The 15378-nt window shown below is 49.9% G+C and overlaps 1 protein-coding gene and 1 long non-coding RNA gene across 2 annotated transcripts in view; one reads left to right on the forward strand and one right to left on the reverse strand.

Annotated features, from left to right (window-relative positions):
• Window positions 1–4955: 4955 nt before the first annotated feature.
• On the reverse strand, window positions 4956–10020 carry LOC147251663 (uncharacterized). Its single transcript, XR_015118802.1, has 3 exons — window positions 9701–10020; window positions 7527–7723; window positions 4956–7090 (listed from the first exon to the last, which is right to left on the reverse strand). It is a non-coding gene; the product is annotated as an uncharacterized LOC147251663 (long non-coding RNA).
• Window positions 10021–13583: 3563 nt separating this feature from the next.
• Window positions 13584–15378, forward strand: part of dpp10 (dipeptidyl-peptidase 10 (non-functional)) — a 105580-nt gene continuing 103785 nt past the window's right edge. Inside the window, exon 1 of the mRNA XM_086219493.1 lies at window positions 13584–13818. Coding sequence (XP_086075619.1) covers window positions 13759–13818 — 60 coding nt within the window. The 5' untranslated portion in view covers window positions 13584–13758. The remainder of the gene's footprint in view (window positions 13819–15378) is intronic.

Here is a 15378-nt window from a genome sequence, read left to right on the forward strand (position 1 = left end):
GAAAGAGTGAACAGACTGGGAAGTGTGTCCAGAGGTTCCTTTATCTGTGCTACATCATTAGCGCTAATAGCAGTAGAGGCCAGGTCCTGTTGGCAGTGAGACGAGGTTCTCTGGAGAACACTAGAACGTCAGTCATTGGCGAGGTTCCTCCGTCCTCGTACCATGCGTATCGTCCTGTGTGAGAGTGACAGAACACCGATGATGCAGCTGCAACCTTTGGGGTTCATCGGCTGGTTTCAGCTGCGCGAGGATCCAAACCTGCGGTGAGCCGCTGTGGCTGCCCCGCGCAGGAAACACCACCGGCGTGAGGCTGTGGCTCTCCATCACAGTCGCCTCCTCCCCCTCCTCCTCCTCCTTCTTCCTCCCACCTTCACAACTGCACAGATCATAATTTGAAATGTGCTCAATTCTCCTGAAACTAATAATATCAGCATGTCTTTAATGCTATATTTGGAACATCTGCTGTTGCCAAGACTTTGGAAGGCTGGTTTTCAGGCTAATAGAGGACCATTAGTCAGAGAGCGAACTGGTAGCAGCAGGTCGATGTGCGGAGGATTCCTCCTGCTTCCTGTCAACTGGACATCAGCCTTCGCCTCCCGATGTTGGTGCCGACAGGAAGGTGGAGGGAGGACAACAACGCAACACATTTCACCGGCGCACAACATTGTAAGGAAAAATAAATCATCTTCAAAACAGAACCATCTGAAGACAGCACAAGAAAACAATGACAACTTCAGCATCATTTCATGTTTTCTCAACTGTAAACACAAAAAACAATTTTCAAACAAAACATCTGACTCCTAGAGAATCAATCGTGCCAGGACAGTTTCGTCTGTGCTGGGAATCAAACAGCAGAACACAAAGCCAGACAGCATCAGAACACCTCGGAGCGCTCATCAAGCATGTAGCTGCTCGCAGCACGGAAAGGTCTAGTCTACACTGCAAGAGCATTTTTACGTTGAAATAAAACACTTGTCGTCGTGGCAACCACATCAACCCACATCTCCACACAGTTGGAGGAGAGACCTGGTTCCTAGCGTGAGAAATGTGGCGTTTATTGCTGACAGCGTTTTACTGCTGTCGTCTTTGAGTGTTCACACCTGCAGACCAGGAACTCTTCACGGCTCCAGATTTTGAAGCGAGGCTTCACCCGAAATGTGTAATTTGTTTTTCAAATACTCACCAATAGGAGTCTTGAGCTCCTCCATCACTACTTAGTGACTCCAGACTGCAGGAATAACCAGCCATGTATATTTAGCTTGAAGCTAACAGACACTGATGCTAACAGCAGCTAAACTGTCCGGAAAGGTCTGGTCACCACCTCTCCAGGTCTCCTTGATCCAGACGGAGGATCAGGGACGGGTCGGTGAGTGAGCTCAAAATGCGGATTCGTGAGTACTGGAAAGACCAAGTGAGCTCCTTGGGTTCGTTTCACTTTAAATTCTGTCTCTGTTGTCATTTACAGTTTTATTTGCTCCACGACTGCAGCCAATTTCTCTTCTTCACGACGCGCTATTCCAAGAAGCAGCTACAATTTTGGGCCGACCACCTCTGAGTCAGTCATCGTGGCTTCACGAGAGTGAGAGGTGAGAGCCAAACATGGAGTGCTTCCTGTTTGATCCTCACTCAGACACAACAGAGATAAATGGAGCCCACCGGGGGGTCGTCCATGGAAATGTGGCGAGGGATTGGTATCAGCTGGTGTCTGACGGTGCCGCCTCAGAGAGAGATGGAGCTCTCAGCGCTCACAACAGGCTCACCTGAATAAATAATGGTGGCTGTGAGGGGGGGGGGGGGGGATGGCCACCCGCTGACCACCGCTGAAGAGGATCCTCTGTCACTGGAGAGCCGCTGGTGTCAGCTGGATGATGGATTGTTTTTATAGGGATGGATGCTGGATGACGGCCACGGCAGGTCCAGACGGGCGATTCAGGGCTTCTGTTTCCAGCTCATTCCGACTCACATCAGTCTGTCTAGAAACAAAAGCCTATGAATTGTAAATCAAATATCCCATCTTCACAAATGTATCAAAAATGCGCCTGCAGCTTCTACCTGAACTCCTGGCGTGAGGCAGTTTTAACTGACCAGCTCAGGAATACTTCTCCTTCAACTACAGGACCAACTCTTATCGTGTACTTTTGAAGTTTTCTCCAAGGACTAATGACTGCAGGTGCTCGCCACATTAGAACTGATGAAGATGTGGCGTTCGCTTATCTTGAATAAAGTCAGAGTCGGACTAAGCAGTACTCAGACTAAGGTTGTAGAGTGTTAATGATTTTAGTCACATAACTGAAGTATGTTGGAGGTATTTATACACCTTAACTGAAGTCCTTCTGGAGTTTTCACAGCGACGCCTACATCAGTCAAACATGTTGGCAATGCTGGTCCAGCTTCCAGCGAGGGTTACGAACTCTTCTCAGATCGCGGTTCTGTAATCGCAGTGAGGGAACTCCTGCTCGGTTCCTCTGGGAACATCGACCATCTCTGATGTGCTTGCAAAGCTCCTCCCTCTGTTTATTTCCCTCCAGTGTTTGACCCAAGAACCTTGAATAAAAACTGATCTTTTTCCATGGAGTTCAGGAAGACTGGACAGTGTGCTGGCTAAAACAAGCTAGCAGGCTGTTCCATGTGGATATTCCACACGTGGAACAGACAAATTCAGCCTCTCACCCAGAGCTCATCACCAGATGTTCAGTTGCCTTCAGGGTGCATTTTCTCTGTGTTTGTATAAAATGGCAGACACCAGACATCCCTGAGTGGTGAGGTTGTCTCACCGCAGCACGCCGCGGCTGACCCACCTGAAGCTCTTCAGCCTGGAGGGGCCATACTCAAGCCGCAGCATGGTGCAGAGGTCCAGACCAGCCAAGCCTGTGATGAGGTGAGTGCTGGAACGTGAAGTACCACCGGCTGGTAGTCGAGTGAGTCTCACCCTTGGCTAATGCTACAGACCTTAGCGTTTCCTTGTTTCTTACAATAGGGATATGCTGCCCCCTACTGGTCTGGAGTATATAAATGTGAAGCTGTGTTTCACTGAGATCTCAAAGTTGTGTAATCAAGGTCTTTGACAGCAAACCTAGAGCTCTAAACCCACGCTCCCTAAATATAGGGCGCCACTCCCCGTTGAGACCTGACCCATGAAGAATGAAGGGGTTTCAGCGAATGGCTTCATGAAAGCACAATTCCAGTGTAACTCCACCTGTCTTATTTCCAGTGACGGGTCAACCTGGCAGGTTTGACAGTGAACAGAATCAGACCTTCAGATCTCTGAGGTCACCATCAAAATGATGCTTTTGATGGATCCAGAATTAAAATATTGCTTCCAAGAATCTGCTTGGTCCCAAGTTGGGACAATTGTCCAAATTGTCCTAAAATCTACCACCAAACATTCAACAGGAAGGAGACACGTCACATGGTTTTCGTTGTATTTACTTGAGCTTCCTCGGCTGCTCACGCGTGAAAGAATCCCACATGTCAGTGTTCTCCAGGTCACGTGATGCTGAATGACGGCACTGAGGCTTGATGGGACTTCTTACCCTCATTCTAAGAGCTGCACACTCACACGTCTCTGTAAATTTCTTCAGGGACTCATTTGGAGCCAGGTCTAATCTGTGTCAAATGATGGATGGCATTATAGATTATTAATCTGAGATGGATGGGGAGGTGGGTTGGCCAAGCCTCCGGGTTGGGGCTCTAATAGTGGTGGGAGATCGATGTGCAGGTCGCTGCCTGGTTCACTGGGGTCTCTAATCCAGGGGCATCCCACTGGGCCTCAGGGAGCTTTCATTCACGTCCTCGTGAGCCAGAGAATAACCATCAAATAAAGTCTGCTGCCCTCAGGTGGGGGCTGGAGGGGGGCGGAGGTGGGCGGAGGTGGGGGACTCCTGCCTGCACTGTGACACAACAGTCTAATTGCAACTGTGTGAAGGATGAAGCGTCTCGTCATCTCATTAGTCAGCGTCCCACAATAAGCAGCTTTATTGCCTCTTCAGCGCGCTCCGTCTTCCATGCTCAGTTTGTCACGCAGCCACTTGAGATGGGTTTTTCATGACCGGCGCTCACCTTCATCCGGAGCTCTTTCCTCATTGTGGCAGCTTTATTGTCGGTAGTAATGGAGGTTTCATTTGCAGATAACCTCGGGTTGTTGGAGTGAGTTGAGAGCTGGCGTGTGAGACAATGTTTGTTTGAGGGATTTAGTAGAGGGGGAGCGGCCAGGGTTCTAACGCCGGCCGAGCTGAGAACTCTGTTACTCTCAGCCTTTATCCATCAAGATGTTTCCAGTGTTGCAGGCTGTCACATGAGCACTGCTCATGATGCAAGGCACCGCACTGAGAAAACGTCCCAGCATGTTAAAACCCTGTGTATCGGTTGTTCAGCTGCGTTTTGATTCTGTTCCAACTGGAGGAGACGCTTCAGTCTCATGGGGCTTCCCGACTATGGAAAGGTGCAATCGTTGAATAGTAAAAACCCATCCAGAGCTGGTGAGCCGCGTCCACGTTGGGTCAGTGAGAGCGGTGGCAGAGGCTGCCAGCAGTCAAGGTCATAACTCATCCGTCAGGGTTTCATGCTCAGCTGATAGTTACAGCGCCATTATCTCATTTAACTGGACTGCTGTCGTTGTCCCCGTGCTCTAGAACACGGATCCCCGACCACCAAACCAGCTGCGTGACTTGGACCGTGAAAAGAACGATTGGGATGTCTTCACACCGATGACACCGATTCAAAAAGTCCAGTTTTTGATGCGATGACATCATGTGTTTAGAAACCTGATTTTGAACGGCACTCTAACAAATGGCAGCTTTTTTAAAACTTTATTTCATAAGTAAATAAAAACTATTCACCATTTTAACAAATATCCAACAAAAGATTGAGGCCAACTATTTTTAGACGATTTACTCATCAGAGCTCTTTGGCGACGCAGCCTCATCAAGACTGTTGCTAGGCAGAAGTGAGGTCCTGCACCGCCAAGCGGGTTTTATTCTGGAACGTCTTTAGAGACGTGATGATTCTGACAGCGCCGAGGAGACACACGGACATGTGGGTTCACGCCTCGGTGGAAGAACCAAAGATGTGGTGAAATGCTGAGGAAGCTCCGAGCTCTGAATCCAATCTGGGTTCCAGGTAAATGGAGGCAGAGATTGTTCCTATCAGGAGGCTGGAGAATGATCCAATAGATGATGAGCCAACAGCACTGCGCCGCATCAAGGGAGAACCATCGAGAGGGGCTGTAGAAATATTACCTTTGATATTATTCTGGCTTCAGGAGGGGCGGGATGAACGCATCACGTCTGGATCCACCAGACCCACCCTGGTGTGCGTGGCGAGGAGGGTTAGCTGAGTACTGTGTGACAGCCCTTCTGGTTAGTGAGGATTCTCAGTGGGACTCAGTCCCTCTTGTCTCTGGGGGAACTGCCAGCAGTGCTGCGGTCCACCTGTGGACGCTGCTCTCTTTGGTTTCACACCGATGGGAAACTGGGAGCAAAGCTCGGATTTCTTAGTGGTTTCCCACTGAAAAAGCAGCTTCTGAGCTGTGTGTGCACAGGAGGGGTGAAGCTGTTCGGCAGCTCTCAGAGGCTGAAACAATACAAGCTAGAACCGTTAAGTGCCACGTTCCATCATTCTGAATGTGTTCACTGGTGTTTCCTGTGCGGTTCTTGAAGTGATACATGGGTGTCTGGCTGTTTCCCTCTTTTGTTCCAGTCTCTAAACAATCATTTCTACACCAATGTCTCACCTGACAGACATCAAGTATGATGTAGTTCATTAAGTTTTATTGGTAAACTTTCATCTTGTACTCGTTGCTATGTTACACTAAATGCTTCTGTCCTCCCCCACACCTGATGACTTCTTGTCTGTTTGCTATTTATTACAATTTGTCATTTATCCTTTGAGAAAAACAAGTTTTATTCATGCAGTCTTCACTTTTCATGGTTCCACATCTGCTCGCGCTAAATGTGCGTGATCACGGAGCGTCCCGCTGGCTCCCAGCCTCACCGCCAGCGTTCAGCACCAATGATTGCTTTGTGAGTTGCTGCGGTGGAGTATTACTGTTATTAGGCGAGCGGATCAGTGAGAGCCCGTCTCCCCATGTCGTGTTTTAGTCAGTTGATTACATGCTGGATGAGATAAAAGAGGCACTTTTATCTGTCAGAAAGCTCCATGGCCCAGCAACTCATTGGTCTGCTGGATGAGGAGCTCCAGAACCCAGCCACCCATGAGGCTGCACAATCTGACCACGTCCAGGTGGTGACTGCTGCGAGGCGTCTTCGAGGATGGGACGCAGCGGTCATCACAGTGACCATGTGTTGTTGTCCTCAGCAGCTGCAACTCGCTAGCCTTCGAGGAACGAAGGTAGCAGGTCAGCAGCCATCAGCAGCTGAAACTGAGCTCTCCTCAGCCTCCCCCTGCCTCGGGGATTTAGCCGAATCCTAAATCATCTGTACCACACGTGTCGGTGTCACGCTCCCGTCCACAGGATAACAACTGGCATCACTCTGCTTCATGCGCCCATGAAGATTAAGACAGGTAATCCAGTTTGCTAGCCTCACTGAGCCCTGCTGAGTGCTGGCGGGACGAGGACGGGACGTCTCCAAATCTCATTTGGATTCCATTGCATGAGCCCGCTGAGCTAACCGCAGAAATGATGACCCATTAAATGAAGGTGAGGGCAGCTTTCAGCCTGACGACTTTGTAAAACACAGAGGAAAAGAGTGCTGCGGCTCAGAGACAGAGAGAATATCAACCTTGAGAGAGCAAACTGGGACGCAGATGCAGGAAATTCACGTGAACGTGGGCGGGGTTCATGATGGCAATGGCAGCTTGAAGGCAGATGAGAGGGCGGATGTTTCTCTTCCCATCTCTGCATGCACAGAGAAGGCAGGTAATCAGAGTAGGTTTGTTCAGGGTCCAGGCTCGAGTCTCCACCCGACACAATAGGGACGCGTCTCCATCTCCCAACGAGTTGCTACAGCCTCGACCTGATGAGGACGCCGTTTCCCTTTTGAAGCAGATGGAGTGGAACTGATTTGGAGCAGCTTCAGGGACTACCTGTCCAGGCCTGGTCACCACTGTCCTGAACAGGTGTGCTTGTTTCCTACAAGACACAATGAGCGCATTCATAGTAAATGATGAATCATCGTCTTCATAAGAACACAGTTTAATTCCCCTCTCAAAGCATTTTGGCTCATGAACAGTAATTATTAGTGTTCAATCCTGATTGAACTCATGTGGGGGATCCTGGATGGCAGGAAGATGGCCGCTGCTTTGGAGTTGAATACATTTGATGGACCAGAAGCCTCTGGGAGCTGCATGCTCACACTGTCACGCAGTGCTGCTGGAGGCTAAATGCCTTCATGCTAACAGAAGGTCACACTGGATGAATCCGACCTCTTGTTACCACCCTCAGCAGAACCACTCAGCCTGACCCAGCGGTCCTCTGACCTCTGGGACACTCAAACAATCAGTTAAACTCTGCGCTGACCAGCTGAGGTCATGGCGATATCAGGGGCTCAGTAGATTCCTGCACTGACCGCTGCTCCTTTCACCAGCTCCAACTTGATGTCTGCGCTGTCTCAGCGTCCCTCATCAACTCACTCTGCCTCCACCTAGAAGCTCTTCAACTATCGGGGCCTGCAGCGAGTCAGAATGGCATGGGAACGAGTCGTAGAACCAGGTAACAGGTCAGCATTGGACGTCTGGGTCCCTCTTCTCCAAGTCATCAGGTTTTCTGTGAAAAGAAAGATATCTAATCCAGAACAGTCCCACTGGCTTTTAGTCCAGGGAGCCCAAGAGATGATCACTTCCTGTCGGACTACAACAACACCTGATCCCTGCCATGCTAACTTCCTGTTGGACTACAAACAGTCTTGCAGAAATCCATTTTTTAAGTAGAGGAAGGCATTTCTTTATATTTTAGGTGACTAGTGAGAAAAACCATCCCCTCTTCTCTTCCACAATTTGTTGTTTCTGTGTCTTTAAAAGGAACCACCTCCAGTAGCAGGCCTCTGGTCCTCTCTGGACTCCATTTCTGTCTCATATTGACCAACCACATCACTTTTCAGTAGATTACCATGACGGAGCCATGCTAACACTTCCCTTTCACCACCATTTGTTGTGCTAAGCTAACTAGAGTGGGTCTCAGCTCCCCAGAGAAGGGTCTCTGTCTTCTTTTCTACCTCTGGAGATATGGACAAACTTTCACTAAAACTCAGCGCCAGGAGACGTCAGCCATTCTCAATGAACCTGACATGTCTCTCCCGTCTGTGAATCGGCTCTCAAACTAATCACAGAAAGAACTCTGTCGATGCAGCTGAATGAAGCGTCCTTCGCTCAAGTGGAGGGTTTCAACACGTCAACGAGTTTTGGGACAAACTCAAGAGGAAACCGGATTTGTCGAATAATTGGTTACCATGGAGAAGAATAAAACCGTCTCATGGTGGCATTCTCTCTCTGGTAAACATTCATTTATGCCTCAGATGTTTGGAAGTTGCTTAGTTTTTACAAGTCAAAGGTTACATGAACTGTTTTCTCAGCTTTAGAGGATAAATATGATCCAGCTGAGGCCTGAGTGAATCTCAGTCTCAGCTCCAGCTGCTAAGAAGCAAATCAACGTCTTGGCATGGTATTAAAGTGCTTCCATGGCCGAGTCATCAGAGTACTGGAGGTAATCAGAGTACTGGAGGTAATCAGAGTACTGGAGGTAATCGGAGTACTCAGGGAGTCTCTCAGGTCATTTGTGTTTACATTTACTTGCAGCTTGGGCTCAGCATCCACATCAACTCGGCATCGGAGCCTTTTATAACTCCTGCCATTCCCCGCTCATCAGTGTGGGACGGAGCTTATTATGGCGAACCCGTGACAAGGACGTGCAGATGGAGGGAAGTGGCGAGGGAGACGGTGTAGGGGCGGTTTGAGAAAGCGCCCACATCTTCTTAGTCTACTTCAGCACCTTCCCACGTATCCTCAGAGGGGAACCTTCTGCTGAGGAGGCGCGATGGTCCTCAACCAAACCCAGCACGAGGAGAGAGTAGAGACACGGGTGCTGCCGCCACGTAACTGAACCGCCACCTTCACTTGATGCTCCAGTGCACTGAAGTGCCTGAGAGGCACATCATCAGAGCTCAGCTGTTTTCTATAGGTTGAGTCCATTAGCTGAAGATGAAGCGCTTCTCCCTTTCTATAATGTGAAGGTCGGTGTAAGAGGATGGACATGAATGCAGCTGCTGGCTCCAGCTTAGCCTGCAGCAGCTCAGCTGAGTGCTGCACACAATGAAGCTCTCAGGAGAGGAAGCTCCAGCCCTGAAAGAGCCTGTCAGGGTGCTCAGTCACCTGGAGCGCGGCGAGGGAAGTAGTTCTTCTCGATAGGGATGTAACCTGTACGAGTACGTTAATCAAGTACATGTACAAACACACACAGTCCTTCAGACTTGTAACACAAATATTGGATTTGAATCCACGCTTCCTGTTGATGGTTCAATCATTTCACAAACCTTTTGAGGAGAACTGAATACCATTTTTCTTTGTGTTCAGCTTCACTGCAGGTTTGTTCAAGTGGAAATGTATCACATAATCCAACAGGAAACTCACATAAAGGAACATTTTTCACATGGCAATTATTTTAATTTACACTGAGACGGAGAGAATCACATGTGAGTCAGTGTGATTTCCACTTAAGGTCATACTTCACCCAAAGACAGAGCCTCACCTCTCCGGTCCTCACTACCAGGAGGATTCAGCTCACTAAGACGTGTTTCCCTCCTCCATCGCTTCTTAGTGACTCCAGACTGCAGGAAGAACCAGCCACGTATGTTTAGCTTGAAGCTAACAGAGACTGATGCTAACAGCAGCTAAACTGACCAGAAACGTCTGGTCACCAACTCTCCAGGGGGTCTGGTAGAGTCCAGGTCTCCTTGACTGAGACGTGTGACAAGTGATCATCTAACAGTTGATTGGAGAACAAACTAACTAGAACTCTTCTGGGTTGGTGCTGCTGTTACGGGGCAGAGCTGGAAGTGCTCCGGTCCATCTGGGTTAACATGTGGAACACCAGACCAGTTTGGGTCCAGACTGAAGGGGACACAACAGCATTACATCAAAGGAATTCAAAATTCACAAACAGAAAGTTACAATCAAGCTCCTGATTGCAGTTCTTTATTTGTCAGTCAAAAATTTTGCCTTGAAAATGAAAAATTCAGTCCTGCCAGATAAACCGACCCCGGCGCCCCACTCACTCATGGAAAATCATCGCCGGAGTCTCAGCAGGACCAGAGGCTGCAGCCTCCAATCAATTACACCTGCCGCTGCATGTCAAGTCCTTCAGTTGCGAATTATGCAGTGGGGAGGAGGAACCGCCACAGAGGCTCCGATGTGCTGGAATCAGCCTCCATCAGGGGGACAGAACCTGCGCACACAAGTGTTCAGCAGGGAGCTGAAGGCCTCTTCACCAGCCTGTTGATATGCAACCTCAGACGCTGAGAGCAAGTAGGAGATGGCGGTGAGCTCCGGCGTCCTCCCTGTAATCACATCACGATGACGGGGGACAGATGTGACACCACTGCTCTGTCTGCCTGGGGTCTCTGATCTGGAGGGCCCGGCGTATATACACATGCTCCGCTGTAGCTGTCAGCGAGGCAGGACCCAGCGAGACACGCCGTGGTACAAGCCACATCAAAGACAACGACAGAGGGCATGTCTTCCTGGAATGAGGCCTGAAGGCCGCGTCAGTGTGACTCACCAGCCTCCGAGGAACGCCACAGACACCTTTACACTTAGTGTCATGAAGGAAGGAGTAGCTAGTAACTGGTGGCTGCTAGCTCGTAACTGGTAGATAGTTGCTGTTAACCAGTAACTGGTGGCTGCTAGCTAGTAACTGGAAGCTAGTTGCTGTTAACCTGTAACTTGTGGCTGCTAGATAGTAACTGGTTGCTGTTAACCAGTAACTGGTGGCTGCTAGCTAGTAACTGGTAGCTAGTTGCTGTTAACTAGTAACTGGTGGCTGGTAGCTAGTAACTGGTGGCTCGTTACTAGTAACTGATGGTTAGTTGCTGTTAACTGGTGGCTGGTAGCCAGTAACTGGTGGCTAGTTGCTGTTAACTGGTAGCTAGTAACTGGTGGCTGGTAGGTAGTAACTGGAGGTTAGTTGCTGTTAACTGGTAGCTAGTAACTGGTGGCTGGTAGCTAGTAACTGGTGGCTGGTAGCTAATAACTGGTGGCTGGGAGCTAGTGACTGGTGGTTAGTTGCTGTTAACTGGTAGCTAGTAACTGGTGGCTGGTAGCTAGTAACTGGTGGTTAGTTGCTGTTAACTGGTAGCTAATACCTGGTGGCTGGTAGCTAGTGACTGGTAGTTAGTTGCTGTTAACTGGTAGCTAATAACTGGTGGCTGGTAGCTAGTAACTGGTGGTTAGTTGCTGTTAACTGGTAGCTAGTAACTGGTGGCTGGTAGCTAGTGACTGGTGGTTAGTTGCTGTTAACTGGTAGCTAATAACTGGTGGCTGGTAGCCAGTAACTGGTGGTTAGTTGCTGTTAACTGGTAGCTAGTAACTGGTGGCTGGTAGCTAGTAACTGGTGGTTAGTTGCTGTTAACTGGTAGCTAGTAACTGGTGGCTGGTAGCTAGTAACTGGTGGCTGGGAGCTAGTGACTGGTGGTTAGTTGCTGTTATCTGGTAGCGAGTAACTGGTAGCTAGTTGCTGTTAACTAGTAACTGGTGGCTGGTAGCTAGTAACTGGTGGCTCGTTACTAGTAACTGATGGTTAGTTGCTGTTAACTGGTGGCTGGTAGCCAGTAACTGGAGGTTAGTTGCTGTTAACTGGTAGCTAGTAACTGGTGGCTGGTAGCTAATAACTGGTGGCTGTTAGCTAGTAACTGGTGGCTGGTAGCTAATAACTGGTGGCTGGTAGCTAATAACTGGTGGCTGGTAGCTAGTAACTGGTGGCTGGTAGCTAGTAACTGGTGGCTGGTAGCTAATAACTGGTGGCTGGTAGCTAGTAACTGGTGGCTGGTAGCTAATAACTGGTGGCTGGGAGCTAGTAACTGGTGGCTGGTAGCTAATAACTGGTGGCTGGTAGCTAGTAACTGGTGGTTAGTTGCTGTTAACTGGTAGCTAATACCTGGTGGCTGGTAGCTAGTGACTGGTGGTTAGTTGCTGTTAACTGGTAGCTAATAACTGGTGGCTGGTAGCCAGTAACTGGTGGTTAGTTGCTGTTAACTGGTAGCTAGTAACTGGTGGCTGGTAGCTAGTGACTGGTGGTTAGTTGCTGTTAACTGGTAGCTAATAACTGGTGGCTGGTAGCCAGTAACTGGTGGTTAGTTGCTGTTAACTGGTAGCTAGTAACTGGTGGCTGGTAGCTAGTAACTGGTGGTTAGTTGCTGTTAACTGGTAGCTAGTAACTGGTGGCTGGTAGCTAGTAACTGGTGGCTGGGAGCTAGTGACTGGTGGTTAGTTGCTGTTATCTGGTAGCTAGTAACTGGTAGCTAGTTGCTGTTAACTAGTAACTGGTGGCTGGTAGCTAGTAACTGGTGGCTCGTTACTAGTAACTGATGGTTAGTTGCTGTTAACTGGTGGCTGGTAGCCAGTAACTGGAGGTTAGTTGCTGTTAACTGGTAGCTAGTAACTGGTGGCTGGTAGCTAATAACTGGTGGCTGTTAGCTAGTAACTGGTGGCTGGTAGCTAATAACTGGTGGCTGGTAGCTAATAACTGGTGGCTGGTAGCTAGTAACTGGTGGCTGGTAGCTAGTAACTGGTGGCTGGTAGCTAATAACTGGTGGCTGGGAGCTAGTAACTGGTGGCTGGTAGCTAATAACTGGTGGCTTGGAGCTAGTGACTGGTGGTTGGTAGCTTTTGAGGGCAAGTGTAGGCACTGAACCTGACTCTGCTCCTCTTTGTCCTGTGGTAGAATCAGTCAGAGGGTCCAAGACCCAGCACTTAGTGACTATGTAGCACTAACTGGGTTGTGTGATGTTGTATGTTTGTTATATTAAAAAAAAAAAAGTGGGGGGGGCGACACTTCTTCTGCCACTAGATGGCAGTACCTGTGACCAAATCACAACTGAAGCACTTTTGCGCTTCCTATGGACTTTTCCTTAATTAGGTCTGAATTCTTGCTTGTGTTGAACGTCGCTTTGGACAAAAGCGTCTGCCAAATGAAATTGGAGAATTGGAGAATTGGAGAATTGTAGGATTGTAGAATTGTAGGATTGTAGATTTGTAGAAGTGTGATGGTGTCAGGCCTCTTTACCTCCTAGATCAGGGGGGTCACACTGGTCCAGTGAAGGTCGTGTGGCTGCAGGTTCTCATTCCAACCAATCAACAGCAACACCTGATTCTACTTGAATTGCTGTTGATCTGTTGGACTGAAAACCTGCAGCCACACGACCTTCACTGGACCAGTGTGACCCCCCCCCCCCCCCCCCCCCAGAGTTTACACTCATACCAGGATAAACAACACACAAACTGCTGCACTTATGTCTTTGTGAGGACCTCCATTGATGCGCATCTGCATTGTTAACTGACATGGTTCCTCCTTCTGGTTGGATCCCCCCCCCCCCCCCCGCCCTTCCCCCCCCATTCAGAAATGTCTGCGGTCGCCCCTGGTTACCATTATCACCGGTCATTGGAAACCTACACACACAAACGCACACACCCGCCGCTGCCTGAAGCTCCTCCAGTTCCTCCGATGCTTCAGCAGCTCACGGACCGAAACCCCCGCTCGTCCCCGCGGAGCCGCTCGTTTCTGGGATAGAGGACCGCGCGTGAGGTCCCACCATGAACCAGACCGCCAGCGTGTCGCATCAAGTCAAATGTCAGTCCACGAAGACCATCAAGGTAAGCTCCGGGGGTCGGCGCGTGCGGGCGCAACTCTGCGGGATCCGGGCTCCAAAACTTGGCTGCGGGTTTGCGATGCGGGGGAACGCGTTGACGCACGAGGCTGCTGGACTTTCGGCGTGAATGATGGTTGTATTGTGATGTGACGGTAAGTGTGTGTGTGTGCGTGTGTGTGTGTGTGTGTGTGTGCGTGTGTGTGTCCCGTCCGGGGAGCAGCAGGCTGCTGCAGCGGCGGCTTTCATTCCTCTCACGTTCCTGTTGGCGGGATGCAGCGGAACTTTCCTGCTGTCAGGAATTCTGCTCCGGATCCTCGACCTGTTGTTGGGATGAACACACGTTGTTCAGCAGCATTAGGAAAGCGCGCGCGCTTGTGTGTGTGTGTGTGTGTGTGTGTGTGTGTGTGTGTGACAGAGGTGATGAACGAACGAAAGCGACAGGTACGATTCACACTGACGTTTGTGTTCCTGCTCCTGTCAGACTCTGCATCTCCTTACCTCTGTGTGTGTGTGTGTGTGTGTGTGTGTGTTTGTGTGTGTGTGTGTGTGTGTGTGTGTGTGTGTGTGTGTGTGTGTGTGTGCGCGCGCATTGATTTTGCCGCGGGTCCCGCATCACTCCTCAACCCTCAAGTCCCTCCAGAGGAATCCAGCTGGGGTTGAATGCATCGATCCACCGCTGATGTTGGAATTCAAGGTTGGAGATGGAGATGCAGGAGCGCCAGGCGCTAAGCTGCTGCTGGCTGCTTGTCTTCCACATCTGAATGGAAACATTCATCACCACGTCTTTCTACGGTTGTAAATTCCTGGACAGGATTTGGATAATAAGAGAAGTTTCACTTTCCAACATTGGCTGAATTTGGCACTTGGACATCTCTTTGTGTCTCAGCGTCTCAGTGCTAATGACCTGGAACATCAGGATTAGTTTGCTCTCAGAAACATCTGAGGAATTCGGGAGCAGCCTGTCGCTGAGTGTTGACTCATGCTAGTTAAAATGCTAAGCTAACACTGGCCAACGCCGTTGAGCGATCCTGCTCTCTCTCTCACTGGCGTGATTATTTGTCGCTGTCGGATGTTAGAGAACATCCTAAGCTGCTGTGGTGTGTTCATTTGTGTCCCTTTGGTCCGAGCCACTCTGAGGGACCTTAAAGGTTCCCTGACTTGTTCTCCTCAATACGTTCTACCTGCAGACGCATCATGAACGGTTGGAGCAGCACATCTCCAGACGGTACCTGCTAACTGCCGCAGTAGCGAGATCACTAACCCTAAAGCCAGCAGATCAGCGGAGGTAACAGGAAGCTCCAACTGTTGACTGCAGGAGCTCCCGAGAGGGGTGTCCTGAGGGTCTAGAGGGGGTCCTGGAGCTCCCGAGAGGGGTGTCCTGAGGGTCTAGAGGGGGTCCTGGAGCTCCCGAGAGGGGTGTCCTGAGGGTCTAGAGGGGGTCCTGGAGCTCCAGAGAGGGGTGTCCTGAGGGTCTAGAGGGGGTCCTGGAGCTCCCGAGAGGGGTGTCCTGAGGGTCTAGAGGGGGTCCTGGAGCTCCCGAGAGGGGTGTCCTGAGGGTCTAGAG

Source organism: Aulostomus chinensis, chromosome 12 (genome assembly GCF_037954235.1).
Source record: "Aulostomus chinensis isolate RoL2024-O1b breed Wild chromosome 12, RoL_Achi_v1.0, whole genome shotgun sequence".
NCBI classification, from domain to species: domain Eukaryota; kingdom Metazoa; phylum Chordata; class Actinopteri; order Syngnathiformes; family Aulostomidae; genus Aulostomus; species Aulostomus chinensis.